Source organism: Zootoca vivipara, chromosome 12 (assembly GCF_965207765.1).
Source record: "Zootoca vivipara chromosome 12, rZooViv2.hap1.1, whole genome shotgun sequence".
In the NCBI taxonomy this organism is placed as follows: domain Eukaryota; kingdom Metazoa; phylum Chordata; class Lepidosauria; order Squamata; family Lacertidae; genus Zootoca; species Zootoca vivipara.
The window spans coordinates 25,035,331-25,052,808 of record NC_142595.1 but is presented as its reverse complement, the minus strand read 5'-3'; the positions used below and the strand labels follow the sequence as shown (position 1 = coordinate 25,052,808).

General features: G+C 47.3%; 1 protein-coding gene across 1 annotated transcript in view; it reads left to right on the top strand.

Moving 5' to 3' along the window:
* Nucleotides 1-17,478, top strand: part of THRA (thyroid hormone receptor alpha) — a 117,614-nt gene that overhangs the window by 70,552 nt on the left and 29,584 nt on the right. Inside the window, exon 2 of the mRNA XM_060281498.2 lies at nt 6,119-6,382. Within this exon, the coding sequence (XP_060137481.1) occupies nt 6,330-6,382 (53 nt within the window). The 5' untranslated portion in view covers nt 6,119-6,329. The remainder of the gene's footprint in view (nt 1-6,118; nt 6,383-17,478) is intronic.

The following is a 17,478-nucleotide window of genomic DNA, read 5'->3' as shown; positions in this document are numbered from 1 at the left end:
TGTGGGGCTTGTGTTCCGAGGTACCACACATTTAAGATAATTTGCGTATATTGGGAACACCATTGAAAAAGCCTGCAGGCACCCTCTAGTCTAAACCTCTGGAAACCCTTGGGGAAAACCAGCAGCACTTTCCAGACTGGCAGGAATGATGGCAGTGCCTCTCGGTCTTCCTCATAACTGGAGGAAGATGTGGCAACAACAAGAAAGGAGGGTAGACCAGTACTCTGAAGTGCATTGAGTACCTGCCTGCCCTAGACAGATTGCTAAGCACCGTTTTTGCCCTTTCGGTGCTCTTTTCGTGCTGTTTTCTCCCTTTTTTTGTTCACTTCTGGGTTTGTGGCAATCCATGCGTGGTACTGCCACATATTGAACGTGCGTAAAATATTAAGTGAAATGCCTTTAACATTTGAAAGCACTCTGGTAAGTTGTTATTAAACCTGCTGCCTGCCCTTGGTGACTCCAGCTGTTAAGAATTAAGCTTGTTCCAGCCTGCATGGCTCCAACCCCTTAGCCCTTAGCCCCTGTATAGCCCCTTTCCTGTTCTGTTCCTTGGTCATTCTAAGGGTGTTCCACTGGTGGTTGTCGGCCAGAGGCACAGTAGGCAGGGCAAAAGGTGTGATACCTTGTCCAGTGGTCTGGGGTGAGTAAAAAGTAGACTCATAGAATGGAATAATGGAATTGTAGAGTTGGAAAGGACCACAAGGGTCATCTAGTTCAACCCCCTGCAATGCAGGGATCTTTTCGCCCAACATGGTAGATTGGGATCTACTGGTAGATCTTGGGGTGAAGTGGATTGTCGAAAAGGCACCTGACCTTCCCAGTGGTTTAGCAACAGCAAAAGAGAAAGGCCCTACACTCTCCTCTAAATTTGACGGCTGAAACAAAGCAAAACAAAATCAGAAGTGGATTTGTGTGTACGAAAGGCCTGCAAGATCAATTCTAAAATAAATTATTGGAATGAACATGTATGTGCTCAGTGTATGGAGAGATGGGGGGGAAACTCAGTTCCATTCTACTTTGCAGTTGTGGGAAAGATACATGGACTGAGGCATAGCTCTCCTTTGCAATTTTTGCTCTTCCAGTGCAGTTCTCCTGCCAAAAAATCGTGTTAAAAAAGCATATGTTAGTTTTTTTTAAAAAAAGTATACAAATGCATATACAAAAGTATACAATGCGAATCTCCGTACATTAAGAGGAATGTGCATTGAAATGGTGACACTTTGCGGGCAGGGGAGGCATTTAGAAAACAAATTTGCGCATTGATGTGCAAACGTGTTGAATATTGGAAAAAAAGGGGATCTGAAGGAGACCAAAAATGGCAGATTCACCCATCCCTACCTGAGAGGCACACCCCCCCTGTAAATCTAAGCGTATAGAAGCCCCTCCCCATGCCATCATTTTTCATTTAGCTCTGTTTGGTGGATGCCGTGGTTAGAGTAAATAAAACGGACCGAGTAGATCTCACAAGCCTGAGGTCTCTCCTTTAGGAGGATACATTCCAGCCATGCAAAAAACAATAAGAAGTTTCTATCCACTCAAACATGCACACACCTCCTTCTTCTGTCCAGGCAAGCAAGAGAGATTGGTTCTCAAGGACACATTCCAGAGAGGCAAAAGCTCTTGAGAAGGCTGTGAAGTTGGCCTGGGAAAGAGGCCTGAGGTTCAGAACACGCTCCTTCTGGCCTGAGGTTCGGCTGCCCTGTGCTACAACGTTCAGAACTAGCTCTTGCACAGAAATAAGTAGTTTTTGTTTGTTTGTTTTTCCTTTTCATTGCAAGCCACCGCAACTTAAAAATACTAGTAATCAGACAGGCTTAGAGATTATTCATTATTGCTACTATTTTTATTATTGTTAAGGCAGGAATAGTGAAGCATTTCACTACCAAGCGATACGACGGAAGTGAACTTCCCTTTTTGTTGATAAAGGCCGACAGCAGTGCACACTTTCTGGCTCTGCGAATGAGCGAAAACAGTCCCGAGGGCCATTACATAACAGTTCTGCTTCTTGCACCCCATGATTCTGCCATGGTGGGGGTGGGGGTGGGGTGGGGGTTCAAAGTACCGTCCCCCCTGCAGGCTCCCTGCTCACCCAGCGATTCGCTGCCTTCAGGGGTTTAAGGCCAGCAGCATAGTTTCTCTCTTCTGGAACTTGGCTGCTTCCTACCCCCCTGGTGCTTCCCCATCTATGAGCATCCTGCCCCATGTCCTCGGGTAACCCCCGGGTCCCAGCCCTTGCTCTTAGCAGCCCATTGCAGGAGGGTCTAATCCCCCAATGGGGGGAGGTCACTTGAGGACACAGCCGGGGCTTCCCTGCCTTTCCTTTCTCCTTTCTCCTTCCCCATTCTTTCCCCCTTCTGGGGAGGCCAGCGGGGACCTCTCGGCTGCTGTTGTTTCCATGCCGCCTTTGATGTTACAGCGCTGGCAACTTGCCAGAGAGAAGCTGCAGGTTTCCTTACAAGAGTGCTGTGCATGCAGACTGGCGGGGGTTGGGGAGGGTGGCCTGGCTAGAGGCAGCGGCAGCGGCGGCCAGAGAGAAGGGGAAAAGAAATATATGAGAGGAAGAAGTGGGCAGGGAAGAGGAGGGGCATCACTGCTTCTTAACCTCTTTTTAACCTCTGCATGGAGTAAAGGGAGACGAGATTCCAGGCAGCGGAAGATAACACATGTGTGACTTGGGGAAACTGAGGCAGCATTTCTGCACCCCCTGCCGCCGCCGCCGTTTATGTTTTTGCCACTTCCTCGCTTCGATCACCTCTCCGTCCATCTCCCCTTTCCTCTTGTGACACAGTTTCTGCCATCCCTCCAATGTCCATCCTAATCTCCTTTTGTCACGTTTCTGTTCCTCTCAAGGAAGGAAGCCAGCGTGCTACAGTGGGACCTCGGATGCCGAATGTAAACCGTTTTGGAAGATCGTTCGACGACCGAAAACGTTTAAGACAACTGAGGCGCAATTGCCAGTCGGCAAAATCCATGGGGAAAAATGGAGGGCCGTGCCTCAGAGCTTCCAAAAACCGTTCGAAAACGGAAGCATTCACTTGTCAGCGTTTGGGTTCCAAATGGTTCGGCTTTTGAAGCGTTCGACAACCGAAGTTCCACTGTAATCGCTATATTGAGGCGTTTGAGGGCTCGGCCATTCCTGGCTGCTTTGCAACCGCAGGCGCCCAAGGCTGGGGCTGGTGGCTGGTGGCTGGTTCCAAGTGCCCCATGTTGCTTAAAATTCGCTCTGCACATGCTCAGAGGCATTATTTCACGCCTGGTGCTGAAAGCAGGGTCCAGAGCCAAACATTGGAGCCGCTGTGTCTTAAGCCGAGAAGATTAGCTCTGAGAAGGGTGAGGTTGGAGCACCAGACACACACCCCATCCGCTCCCCACCACCACTCCCTTGAACCGAGGCACCTTCCCAGAGTGGGTGGGGAAGGCAGAGAAAATGTCCATGTTTGCCTGACTTTTGTTTAAATATATACCGAGTGGTAGTGTTCGTCACCCTGCGCTTTTTTGAAAAGGGGAGAAAAGAAAAGGAGAAAAAGTCTGGAGATGCAAACCGGTTGGGGCCACTTGAAACCAGTTTGGCAGCTCTCCTTCCCACCCCCCACCCCAGTCCTCCCAGCCCAGTTCCCTCTAGCCTTAGAGGGGTGTGTGTGTGTGTGTGTGTGTGTGTTTTCGAACTGCTATAAATGCAGAACAGGAGCTGTAGCACAGCCTAGTGTTGGAGGTTCTGCTGCTGTTGGTAGACGTGGGCTTAAATATTCTCCTCCCCTGTAGCATGCAAGCAGGCAGGCTACTTCTGGAATTGGTTGCTAGATGAGGCAGTGATTCTTACTGTAGGCTTCTTTCTCTCCCCCCCCCCTTCTCTCTCTCCTTCCTTCAATGTGTCATACACGGTTTTTCTGTTTTATCTTCACAACAACCCTGTGAGGTAGAGTAGGCTGAGAAACCGTGGCTGGTCCAGAAATGTCACTCAGAAAGCTTGATGATATCTGAACCTGGGTCTCCCCAGGCCAACCCCACGCTGTCTAGCCCAGGGACGGAGAACTCACGGCTCTCCAGATGTTCCTGGACTACAGCTCCCATCTTTCCTCACCCATTGACCATGCTGGCTGGGCCTGGTGGGAGTTGGAGTCCGTCAGCACATTGAAGGCTGCAGGTTCTCCACCCTTGCCCTCATCGCTACATCGCAGTGGTGGTTGTTCAGTTGACCCTCCGTGCTTCAAGGCAGGTTACCTCTGAATACCAGACGCTGAGGACAGAAAACAGGGGACATCTGCTGTGTCCATCATGAGCTTTGCAAGAACTGTGTGGGCACAGTCCCAGACTGACGTTCCAATCAGTTCACATGGCTGAGCTGGAAGGCCTGTATTCCGATTTCGACCCGGTCCTAGAGTCCCTGCCATGGCAGTCTTGAGCAGATCTTTGTTGCTCAGCATCAGAGAAGAATAAGCTGGTGTGATTTCCTCCTCCTCCTCCACCACCACCACCACCACCAATAATATTGTTACAAGAACTAGAGAAACCTTCCTGTTAAGCCACCAGCCTCCATGGTAAGGCTGCCCTGGTTTGCCCCATACCACTTCTTCTGGGCTTACGGTATGTGTCACAAATGGAGATCAGGTATACTTCAGGAAGGTGGTCAACGAGGAAGCAGCTCTGGCCTCAAGCAAGTGAGCCAAGCTGCATGCTAGGGCTAAGGAAGCAGCTAGCCGTTTCAGCTTGGTGAATATTCGTAGAGCAAAATATGGGGATGATTCGTTGCAATCCTGTCTTTTAGCAAAAGAAATCGAGCAAGTCTTCCAATGGGAAAAATCCCCCACTTTCTCCCACTGTTTCGTTCTCTAACTTTGTCTAATAATAATAATAATCCATAGCATTTATATTGTGCTTTAGGTCATCTATGTATGTTGTCTCAGTAACACTGTAAAGTGAGTTACTGCTGCTGCTGTTGTAGTTGTGGTTGTTCCTAAACTGCAAACCATTGGCTGGTGGTGAGAAATACTGGCTTGCTTGGTGGCAACATGAGAGTTCATAGCAGAGGCAAAATTTGAATTGGAGACTTCCTGGTTCACAGCTTGCACTCTTTATCAGCCACAAGGGATGTAAGAAGGCAGCAATTGGTAACAACCAGCACTGTTTTCCATTCTGCTGCACTTCAGTTTCTGCCAAATACTATGTTATTTGTCTCCCTGTCTGCTATTTAACGTAACTTATATAACCGATGCAACTATTTACACAACTTCTATAACTTATATTCATTTCAGTGTAAAGGACACATCAAAACAATGTTGAAAAAATGCCATTGATTACATATCATTTGCAGACTTAAAAACAAACAGCAATGTGAACAAATAGTGATAGTGCTCACTTGACTGATTTCCATTCCTGACCACAGACGAACACATGAAAGTTCTGCTTTCTTTTCCATTTTTGTTGCAATTTTCTGACACCCCTAGCAGCTACTCTACAATTAATTCTAAAGAGTAGCATACAAGAAATGTGATGCACAGGCTCAAGTACTACAACCTGCAATTCTCTGTCTTCAGTCTTCAAAAAGGATTGTATTTCTAGCCCTCATGGAAAACTTGTGGGGCAGATTCCAGCTCCATTTCCAGTGATGCAGAGTGACATGTAGGACAGCTGATCTCTACTATTACTTTTTATTTGGGGGGGGGGAGGGAGAATCCATTAGTGGTCAAACGTTAATGAGGCAAAAGGCACTCTGCATATGCTCAAAGGCAGTGTCTGAAAGGCTTTGGTGCCTGTTTCTTCCCCATGGCTGCTACTTCAAGCTCTTTAATGTAGCAGTGCTCAAACCTTTTCCTTCTTCCATTTGTCCTTCCCATTACTTGAGTCCTTACCAGATTATTCTGCATTGGAGTGTGGGGGGGGGAACCCCAATTAATCTGGCATGGCTTGGGGTGAAATAATCAGGAACTTTGGGGTGGGTCATGGGTTAGAATTTGCACAACCCATACACTAAAGTAGGATTGAGGTCAGGATCTTTTTATTATTGTTATTACTGGGTTGTGTTCTGAAGTCGAAAGAGCCTGCACGTTAAAAAATGTGATTTTTTTTTAAAAAAGCAAACCGTTTCTCCCATGTGCTGTTGTTTTTTTTGTCTCCCCAGCGTTCCATCGCCACGTTTTGCCCCAGAATGCTTGCCGCTCACCGACACTGAAGGAGGCGCAGATGGGGCCTGCCTCCTAACTCCGGTCCACGGCCCCCACCCAAATCCCAAATCCCAAACCCGCATCTGTCGTGGCGACCGCGGAGCGTCGCCTCTGGGGGCGGAGCCCACCTTGGTCTCTCCTTATTGGTTCTGGATGGAATTGCGGTGAATGGAACAGAAGCCCAGCACGGTGGAGTGCCTGTCGGAGCCAGAGGACACCCGGTAAGGACTCACCCAGCCAGTAGGGACCCTAGCGCAAAGCACACTGCAGATTTTGGGGGATTCCCCTCGCGTGTACCCCAACCGCAGCTGGTTGTTTCAGAGGACACCATTAAAAAACCCCTTCATTCTCTCCATTTCCGTCAACACAGTAACAGCGTGTTCTCTATTAATAGTGTGTGTGTAGCTCAGAGTGATTTTTTATGATCTCCAGTATCTGAATCTTTTATTTCTGAATCCATACCATGCAAGCAGCAAATGTGGAACTGAGTGTCTGGATGTTGAATTCAGGATCACGAGTATCCTGTCGGCCTTCCCTTTAAAAAAAAAGAAAATAAAAAGCTTGAAATGGAGGAACAACTTTCCACCACCCTCACCCCCGGCCGCCATTTTTCATCTCTTACTCTGGGTTGTAACCAATGATAGTATAGTGAGAGTAGACCCATTAAAATTAGTGGACAATGACCGACTTGGGTTGTTTGTTTTATTTAAGGCATTTATTTATTTACTGGATTTGTATCCCACCTTTTATTACAAGGTGGTATACATGATTCTCTCACTCCTCTTTTAAAGCCTGCAGTAACCCTGCCAGGTTGCTTAGGTTGAGAGGCGGTGACTGGCCCAAGGTCAGCTTCATGGCTGAGTGGGGATTTGAACCCTTGTCTTTCTGGTCCTAGAGCGACACTCTAGCCACTATGTCACACTGGCTCTTTAATTACTGTACTTTTTTTGTCTATAAGATGCCCCCGTGTACAAGACTACCCCTATTTTGGGGGACTCAATTTTAAGAAAATGGGGGGAGATGGCTCAGAGTTGTTGACTTTTTTTTGCGGAGGATTTCCCAGAGTTGTTGAGTTTTTTTGGGGGGGGGTGTAATTGCCAATATTCTCTCACCTGCACGCATTGCAAAACCCGCCTCCTGTCTGTCCCATCACCGGAAGAAGCTGCAAATCACACGCCCAACTGCCAGAGCGTCAGCCAATCAACACGCACAATAGCCGCTGGCAGACGTGGCAGCAACCAATCAAACGTCCATCCTATGCACCACCCCTGTGTAAGACAACACCCACTTTTTAGCATGATTTTTAAAGAAAAAACCATAGTCTTATACACAAAAAAGTACGGTAAATTAATCTCAGTGGGTCTGCTCAGAGCATGACTAGCATTGGACTACGTCTTGGTCCTCCATCTTGGCAGACTGAATGCTTTCTCATATTTTTAAGGAGTGGCAACCTGATATATTGGATCAAGCAAGGCAGATTTGACCATTAATCTCTGGCTTGCCTGTTATTTGCATCTTTGGGTGGCATGCTGTGCTCCATGTTAATTTCCAAACACTGCAGGGCACACTGATCAGGTACTTTCTATCTAGCACATCACTAGGAAGCCATGAATTAAAGGCACCCTTCAAAAGAGTGACTCACACAGAAATGGGGCGAGTGGAGAATTCCTAACTCTCACATGCTCCTAAAGTGAAGTTTGTTTGTTTTTTAAATGTAAAGGTGATTCCAGACTGTCACTATCCTTGTGTGGGATTCTGCCACATCGCAACAAACATTGTTTGTGCAGTTAGAGCTGATTGGGGAGGTCTTGCAAGAAACCTGATCCTCCAAAAGACCGGACGTTTGGGGATAAGGAAAATGAGGGGAAATTGTGCTGGAAAGCGTAGGGCAACAAATCAGAAGCGACCTACGTGAAGGGCGTCTTCTTTCCTCAATTTCAAGTATGGTTGAGGTATCAGAAGTTTATCACTGCAGTTGCATGTTCCTTCGAGTCCCCCCCCCTTTTTTTACTGTTAATATAAAACTGCTTTTCTGAGAAGTAGTTTGGTGTTTTGCATTTAATCTGGTAAGTAAATCAGGGGAAGCATTTCCATGAAAGGCTTATTAGGGTAGAGGCGGAGCGGCTTTTGAACCTGCGTTCTCCTTTGATGCATGAGCCAAATAGCCTATATGTCGAATCCCAGGGCTCCATAGCTATGGAGCTAGGGGGTGTGCTATGCTGTGGGTGGGTGCCAGCCGCTGGTTGGGGCTGCCAGAGATCCCAGCCATGGGTGTGAATTAGGATGCAAAAATAATATTTGCACTGTGCATTCATGGTGTTGGTAAGGGGCATCGGTTTTCATAGAATCGTAGAAGGGTCACGAGGGTCATCTAGTCCAACCCCCTGCAATGCAGGAATCTTTTTGCCCAGCATGTGGTTCAAAAGCACAAGTAATATGTATGTGTAAAATGGATCTGTCCCACTAAAAAAAAGATAAGAAGGAAATGAAGATCCAAAAGCCCGTGTGAATGAAAAACAGATAAAGATAGCTCCAGGAGTGCCAGCTCAGATAGAGCACTCCGTAAACGGGGAGCCACCACTGAGAAGGCCCATTCTCAGGTTGCCGCCCTTTGCACCTCCCTTGAGAAGGGCATGCAGAGAAGTGCCTCAGTTGCTGAATGCAGGGTCCTGGTGAGTTCACGTGGGGTAGAGGCGGTCCTTGAGCTCTTGGCATCCTGAGCCACATAAGGCTTTATAAGCCCAAACCAGCACTTTGAATTGGGCCCATAAACTAACTGGTAGCCGCTGCCATCAGGACAGGATTGGTATTACTGTGTGCAGACTGCCTTGCTCCAGTGAGCAGCCTGGTTGCTGAATTCTGCACAGGCCCCTGTTTCTAAACTGTCTTCAAAGGCATCTCCATGCATAAAGCATTGCAGCAATCTAACCTAGAGTTTGCCAATCAAGTGCCTCTGGGTGCTTGCAAACAGGGTGCAGCAGGGCTGGGCCTTCTGCTGTGGTTTGTTCCCCGCCCCGCCCCCTGCATTCAGAGGTGTGTTACCGCTGTATGCACAGGTTCCATTTGGCTACTGCGGCTAATAGCCCATGAAACTTGCGGTGTTGTTGCCTTGGTCAGCTCACTCTCCCCGTTGAGGCTACTGTGCAGGGTTATTGCTTCGAGGGTTGTGTGCTGAAAAGTGTCACAATTTGGAGAGATGCTGGGTGCCTTCAGACCCCCGTAACCTCTCTCAGGATGCAATAAATCAGAGGGTTGCATTTGGACATGGAAGATTCTGCTGCTCCAGAGAAGCGGACATGGAGCAATGGATTCAAACTACAAGAAAGAAGATTCCACCTAAACATTAGGAAGAACTTACTGACAGTAAGAGCTGTTCAGCAGTGGAATTTGCTGCCAAGGAGTGTGGTGGAGTCTCCATCTTTGGAGGTCTTTAAGCAGAGGCTTGACAGGCATATGTCAAGAATGCTTTGATGGTGTTTCTTGCTTGGCAGGGGGTTGGACTGGATGGCCCTTGTGGTCTCTTCCAACTCTATGATTCTATGACCCAGGTTCAGCCACCGTGAAGCTCCTTGCGTATCTTTCAGCCAGTCTCTGCCTCATCTACCTTGCAGGGGGGGTTGTTGTGACAATGGAAGGATATAAATGAGATGATATAACAAAGAGTGCATAATCACCCTGTAATATTTTTAAGAAAAACAAAACAAACAAGCACCCACAGTAGGGTACAGAACCCAGGTGTCCTAGATCTCATCTTTCCTTCCTCTCTGCACCCCATTTGTCAATAGTTCAGTTGGTAGAGCATAAGACTCTTAATCTCAGGGTTGTGGGTTCAAGCTCAACGTTGGGCAAAAGATCCCTGCATTGCAAGGCAGTTGGGCTAGATGACCCTCGTGATCCCTTACAACTCTACGATTCTATGATCTACAAAATGAAGTAGTGCAGCTTTGTGTTTATTATTTGTTGTTGTTTAGTCGTTTAGTCGTGTCCGACTCTTCGTGACCCCACGGACCATAGCACGCCAGGCACTCCTGTCTTGCACTGCCTCCCGCAGTTTGGTCAAACTCATGTTCGTAGCTTCGAGAACACTGTCCAACCATCTTGTCCTCTGTCGTCCCCTTCTCCTAGTGCCCTCCATCTTTCCCAACATCAGGGTCTTTTCCAAGGATTCTTCTCTTCTCATGAGGTGGCCAAAGTATTGGAGCCTCAGCTTCAGGATCTGTCCTTCCAGTGAGCACTCAGGGCTGATTTCCTTAAGAATGGATAGGTTTGATCTTCTAGCTGTCCATGGGACTCTCAAGAGTCTCCTCCAGCACCATAATTCAAAAGCATCAATTCTTCGGCGATCAGCCTTCTTTATGGTCCAGCTCTCACTTCCATACATCACTACTGGGAAAACCATAGCTTTAACTATACGAACCTTTGTCGGCAAGGTGATGTCTCTGCTTTTTAAGATGCTGTCTAGGTTTGTCATTGCTTTTCTTTATGGACTACGCTGATGATTATCTTGCAAGCGGGTACAAAATAGGCAGACCGATTTTAATCCTTGGCTTTTGCATTTTGCACTTTGTAGTGTTTCAAAGAATTGTTTCACTTTCTTGGTAATCCTTGCAACGACCCTGCAAGGTAGGCCAGTAGTACTTATCTCCATTATATTACAGATTAGGGGAGAAGCAGAAGAAGAGGGAATGGCTTTTTATATGGCCTCCTGGTGATTTCAGAGCCGAGGCGAAGCTCGAATCAGACAGTCTCCTGGGGAGAGGGCGGACATGCTTTGCCTGCAGACAATCCCAGGTTCCATCCCTTGCAGACTCCAGTAAAGAATTTCAAGTAGCAAGTAGATGAGGAAAGAGCTGAACATGAAACACTGATGGCCCACTGCCTGCCAGAGTAGACACTACTGGGCTGGATAGATAAACACACTTGCCTGGTATAAGGCATCTTCTTCCTATGTTCAGCTCAGTCTGTAAGCCACTGCGCTAGAGTAGCTCTCATAGATGCAAATATAATTAAGCTGCATAATTTAAGATGCAGAGTTTGGACATTCCTCGATATAGAAGAGAGAGGGAGAGAGAGAATACGCTTGGGAGCTTGATGTCCTACTCAGTCTGCTGCCAGAATAGCTGTGATTTTTATCTCTTTCCACAGTGCTGCGGCTGCTGCAAAAGTCGCAGTCCTAGGAAGGGCTCATCTATAGGTGTGCCAGGCCGCAAGCCCATCCTGTTTACCCCTTCCATCTGTGGCATCCGGAAGGGCCAAGGGGAGAGGGTGGGGGTCAGGATAATGGGCCCATTCTCTGACACTGGCACCGGCTGGGCCCTAATGGGCCCCACAACTCAGCAGGTGCCTTTTTTTGCCAGCGAGACTGTCTGCCCGCCCGTCAGCCAGCTGTGCTGCTGCCTCTGTTTGCCCAGACTTTCCTGGCACGAAGCACTGGCAGCCAGAACAGCCGTGCAGGGTGAGGGTGGAGGTGGGAAACCAAATTACGTAGGAAATAATCTCCCCACCTCCTCCTCCTCCTCGTCCTCCTCCACCACCTTCCACCTGCTCCCAAGCATTGCAAAGCGGCTGCCTTTTTGTCCATGCAGCTGCAATATCCTTTTGCCCGTGTGCAAAGTGTTTTTATTGCCTTTGCCCTTCCCTGCAAGGTTTCCACCGTTCCCTGTTGTACAAATGGGCAGGGGAAATGATGGCTGTGCCAAAGGCCACACAGGGAGTCAGTGGCAGAGTGGATTCTGTCCTTAAAACCGACCTTCTCTCCAGCACCTTTTACAGTGAGTCTGGAGAAAAACAAGTGATGTTGAGGTGGGTGTGGGTGGGAGGAGCAAACGGTGTGTGTGTTTCTGCACCCCAAATCAGCCCCCCCATCTGGACTCCGTGATGCCCACCAAACAGCGCCCTCTAATGGACTAGCTGGGCAGTTCCCATCTCCTTCGTCCCTCTTTTTGATGGGAACACAGCCTGCTACCCGCTTGCTACCAATCCCAGACTTCAAATATTTTCTGCTTGCCCTGCTGGAGGCTGACCCTAGGCCTGCCAGAACCCCAAGGGGAGAAGGGTACATACAACACACTGCAGTGGCTCAGCGGGTAAACTAAGCCAAGGCGGGAAAATAGGAGGCTGAAAAGGACTTCATTGAAACCATTATTATTACTATTAATGATTTTTCAGATTTCTTACCCTGCCCTTCACCACACGCTCCCAGGGTAAGATGCAATCATTTAAAAAACACAACATTAAGATAAATTACAGCCAAGAGAATAGGGTGGGCACTCAAATATCTTGGGTGTCGAAACCTACACAATGAAGGCACCAGGTGAACATCTTTGAGCAAAGCATATGGCCCACTTCTGCTCTCCCCACCCCTGCAAATAAAGGGCGCAGGAGAAGTAAATCTGGACCAATTTTGAGAAAACTCAAAAGTCACACCACACGGGGGTGCTTCCTTGCAGATGTTGAGTTTTCCAATTGTAGCATTTACCTAGGTATGGGATGAGGGGCTAGCAAGTCCTGCTGCTAGGAGGAAGGCATGCTGGCGAGTGCAAACTCCCACCCCAAGCGTACACACACAAAGAGAGAGAGAGTTCCCCTGAAAGCCACTATGAGCCTTCAGCCGAGGGATGGCTGAAGTGTAAAAAAAAGAGCTTTAGATTTCTCAAGGAAGCAAGCCAAGCCGCAACTGAGGAGAAATAGGAAAACCACCCTGGGTCGCAAGTCAGTTTGTTCTGGAGGGAAATCCCTTCCTGATGCCAACTTTCATAATGCCTTAGATTCAAATAAAAACCCTGTTTATGGAATCCTCCACAAGGCAATTTTATTTTTAGGGAAGGTAGTGGAATCATTCCCAGACCACAGTACTGTATTGTAGATTCCTCTCCCCCTGCTTCCCTCCCCCCACCCCACCCCGAAGCAATGGACATGGTAGAGTAGCTAAGAGGGTAAGTTGGGAAGTCTCCAGTTTTTAACTCTGCCATAAACTAACCAGCCCCATCAATGGGAAGCCACTGACCTCATCACCCTCAGCTTCCCATCTGCAGCAGCAACGATGATAACAGCACTGGCCTACCTTTGAAGGGTCATTTTAAGGTCACCGAGCCAAATGCCTGTGTAAATGCTGCATAAATACGAAGCATTTTGCTTGTTACTATTATTAGCCATTAGCATCATTACTTTGCTGCAATTAAAGGGCCTTGTAGGTAGCTGCAGAAAGGATTCCTTAACAGGTGGTATGCCAGGAAATGCAAACCTCACGAAACCTCACGCATCTGCGGTCCAAACAGTGCTTGCAAACAGCTTCTTCAATCCCTTCCCACCCCAGGGTTGGGAAATTTGGCTTCCACCAAGCGCCAGCGGGGAAAACATCGCTTCTAGTCCTTTGAGACGCTTCTGCCTTTTTGCCGGCAGTAATCCTGATTTTGTGTTGCAAGATCATCTGCTGCAACATGCTCACACCTGTACATGCACTTGTATCATTACACAAGCAGCGGTGGTGATGTGTGGAAAGGTGCTGGTGGGGTTTTTTGGGGTTGCTTTTCTTACCTGCCCTCGTGCACATTCTTATGGCCATTTTACGGGAGGGGCACTTTTGTGCCTGGAAGTCTAGATGCGGCGGACATGATGAGGTTCTGTATACCTTTGTCTGAAGAAACTCTGCATGTAGGTGACCTATGCAATGCAGGCTTGGCAGCCTTCCCTCTGCAAGGAGAAAAGTGTCATCCTCCTAGGGTCCGGGCTGTAAAAGCTCCCTTACCTTTTCCCTGCTGTACATACATAAATGCTGTTGTTCAGGTGTGATGATCACACCTGGCCACATGGTGGCAGACTTACTCCATAACGTACCCTACTCCATAACGTACCCTAGGCAAACCCATTCAGAGAGCAAAGGGTAAAGGGCATTGGAGGTGGGATGGTAGGCAAGACTTGGGACAGACACGGTTGCAGCTGCAACACAGAGCAACCAGTGCTTAAGAGGAGAATTTGAGATTGATGTCTAATCACCAGCCCAGCAAGGAAGGCGTTGGCAGGCCAATGGAGTATGGGCATGTACCATCAAAACTGTAAATGGCTAAGCAGGGTTTTGATTGAAGCCAGTAATCCGCCTCTGAATGCATAGCTTTAAAGCACAATGCCCAACTCCAAAGGATTCTGGGCAGTGTAGTTCTTTAAGGGCTCCTAGGAATTGTAAGGAGTTGTGGATATGCCTTGGAATATTATTATTATTACCGGTATTATATTATTATTATTATTATTATTATTATTATTATTATTATTATTATTATTGGAAGTGAAAGGAAAGTCCAATGCTGTAAAGAAAAATATTGCATAGGAACCTGGAATGTAAGGACCATAAACCTTCGTGAGCTGGATGTGGTCAAAAATGAGATGGCAAGAATAAATATTGACATCCTGGGCATCAGTGAACTAAAATGGATGGGAATGGGCGAATTCAGTTTGGATGGCCATCATATCTACTGTGGGCAAGAATTCCGTAAAAGAAATTGAGTGGCTTTCATAGTCAACAAAAGAGTGGCGAAAGCTGTACTGGGATGCAATCTCAAAAATGATAGAATGATCTCAATACGAATCCAAGGCAGACCTTTAAACATCACAGTAATCCAAGTTTATGCACCAACTACCGGTGCTGAAGAAACTGAAATTGACCAATTCTATTAAAACTTACAACACCTTCTAGAAATAACACCAAAGAAGGATGTTCTTCACATTATAGGGGATTGGAATGCTAAAGTAGGGAGGCAAGAGATAAAGGGAACAACTGGCAAGTTTGGCCTTGGAGTTCAAAACGAAGCAGAGCAAAGGCTAATAGAATTCTGTCAAGAGAACAAGCTGGTCATCACAAACACTCCTTTCCAACAACACAAGAGACTACTCTACACATGGACATCACCAGATGGGCAGCATCGAAATCAGATTGATTATTTTCTCTGCAGCCAAAGATGAAGAAGCTCTATACAGTCAGCAAAAACAAGACCTGGAGCTGAGTGTGGCTCAGATCATCAGCTTCTTATAGCAAATTCCAGCTTAAACTGAAGAAAGTAGGAAAAATCACTGGGTCAGTAAGACACAATCTAAATCAAATCCCTTATGAATACACAGTGGAAGTGAGGAACAGGTTTAAGGATTTAGATTTGGTGGACAGAGTGCCTGAAGAACTATGGATGGAAGCTCGTAACATTATACAGGAGGCAACAACGAAAACCATCCCAATGAGAAGGAAATGCAAGAAAGCAAAGTGGCTTTCCAATGAGGCCTTACAAATAGTGGGGGAGAGAAGGCAAGCAAAATGCGAGGGAGATAGTGAAAGATACAGGAAGTTGAATGCAGATTTCAAAAAAAATAGCAAGGAGGGACAAGAGGGCCTTCTTAAATGAGCAGTGCAAAGAAATAGAGGAAAACAACAGAATGGGAAAAACCAGAGATTTGTTCAAGAAACATGGAGATATGAAAGGAACATTTCGTACAAAGATTACCATAATAAAGTGGAAAGGACCTAACAGAAGCAGAAGACATCAAGAAGAGGTGGCAAGAATTATACCAGAAAGATATGGAGGTCTTGTACATCCCAGGTAGTATGGTTGCTGACCTTGAGCTAGACATCCTGGAGAGTGAAGTCAAATGGGCCATAGAAAGCATTGCTAATAACAAGGCCAGTGGAAGTGATGATATTCCATCTGAACTATTTAAAATTTTAAAAGATGATGCTGTTAAGGTGTTACACTCAATATGCCAGCAAGTTTGGAAAACTCGGCAGTGGCCAGAGGATTGGAGAAGATCAGTCTACATCCCAATCCCAACGAAGGGCAGTGCCAAAGAATGTTCCAACTACCGCACAATTGCGCTCATTTCACATGCTAGCAAGGTTATGTTTAAAATTCTACAAGGCAGGCTTAAGCAGTATGTGGACCGAGAACTCCCAGAAGTGCAAGCTGGATTTTGAAGGGGCAGAGGAACCAGAGACCAAATAGCAAACATGCGCTGGATTATGGAGAAAGCTAGAGAGTTCCAGAAAAACATCTACTTCTGCTTCATTGACTACGCAAAAGCATTTGACTGTATCAACGACAGCAAACTATGGCCAGTTCTTAAAGAAATGGGAGTGCCTGATCACCTCATCTGTCTCCTGAGAAATCTCTGTGTGGGACAAGAAGCTACAGTTAGAACTGGATATGGAATAACTCGGCGCTTTTGGGAATTGTAACCCTATGGACTACAGTGCCCAGAATTCTCTGAGGGAAGAAAGGCACTTTGAATGTGCTTTCAAGGTATCTTGTAAAGCGGGGTGGAGTGCGTTTTTCCTGCGTCTTTGTCTCCATGTGCCTTGATAAACCGTGTGCGCAGTATTCGGGGTGTGCTTTGTTCACATGGGAAGAGCCTCATTGGGCCCCATAAGGATGCCTGGACTCCAGTCTCTCCTGGCCCCGGATTGGGAGCTGGATGTGCCTTGGCGCATGGTCCTTGCCACAGGACATGCCCCCGGCACAACCTTCTGTTCTTGCCACAGGGCCCCAGGGGAAGTTTGTTCTCACGGCTTTGCTTGCCACTCCTGTCATAAGCAAATAGCAAAGCTCCTCCACCTGGGATGGGAAGGAGAATGTGACTGGGCGGCTCTGTGGTTTTGCTTGCTCCACAGAGACGGGGCAGAACCTCTGTTCCCTAATCTCATGTGGGAGGTAGGAGACTATTGTGACGGATAAGGTATGGTTTTGTCACCCCGTTCCTTGAGCAATGACTTTCCCGTTCACTTGCTCACGTGCACATACACCTCATTTAGAAAGTATGAGCTCATCAGAGCCCAGTTATGTGCGGCTGACCTCTGCCGCCTCTTTCTTGTGTTGCTTATGTGGTTGATTTTTGGATTAGCTGTGCATGCTGCTGCGATACTTTGGGAGCTGAGACGACTGCAAAAATGTGTCGCTGGCTGCAGGAATCAACTTCCTGAAAATCTCTGACCTTGTTGCCAATCAAGTTCCTGGCCCTCATGATTGTGAAGGCTAGAGTGTGGGTCTGAAAGGGTATGGTGTAAGATAGCTAGCCATCATGCTGACAGGGTCGTTTCTCTCCCCTTCCTCCTTGTGGGTGGAGCCATTGGAAGTCGACCATACTGCCACCTGCTGCAAAGAGTTAGTGTTGCAACCTAGTGTAATCAGCAAATCCCACCCCCACCCCAAATTTCCATGGCTCTGAGGGTTTAGAAGTCATGGGTTGGATTTGTCCTGAGTCTCTGTGTGTGTGTCTGTCTAAAGATGGAGGGAATTTCTGGCCTCTAAAATGATCCTGTGCAGGCTGGAACGGCTCTAGTTGT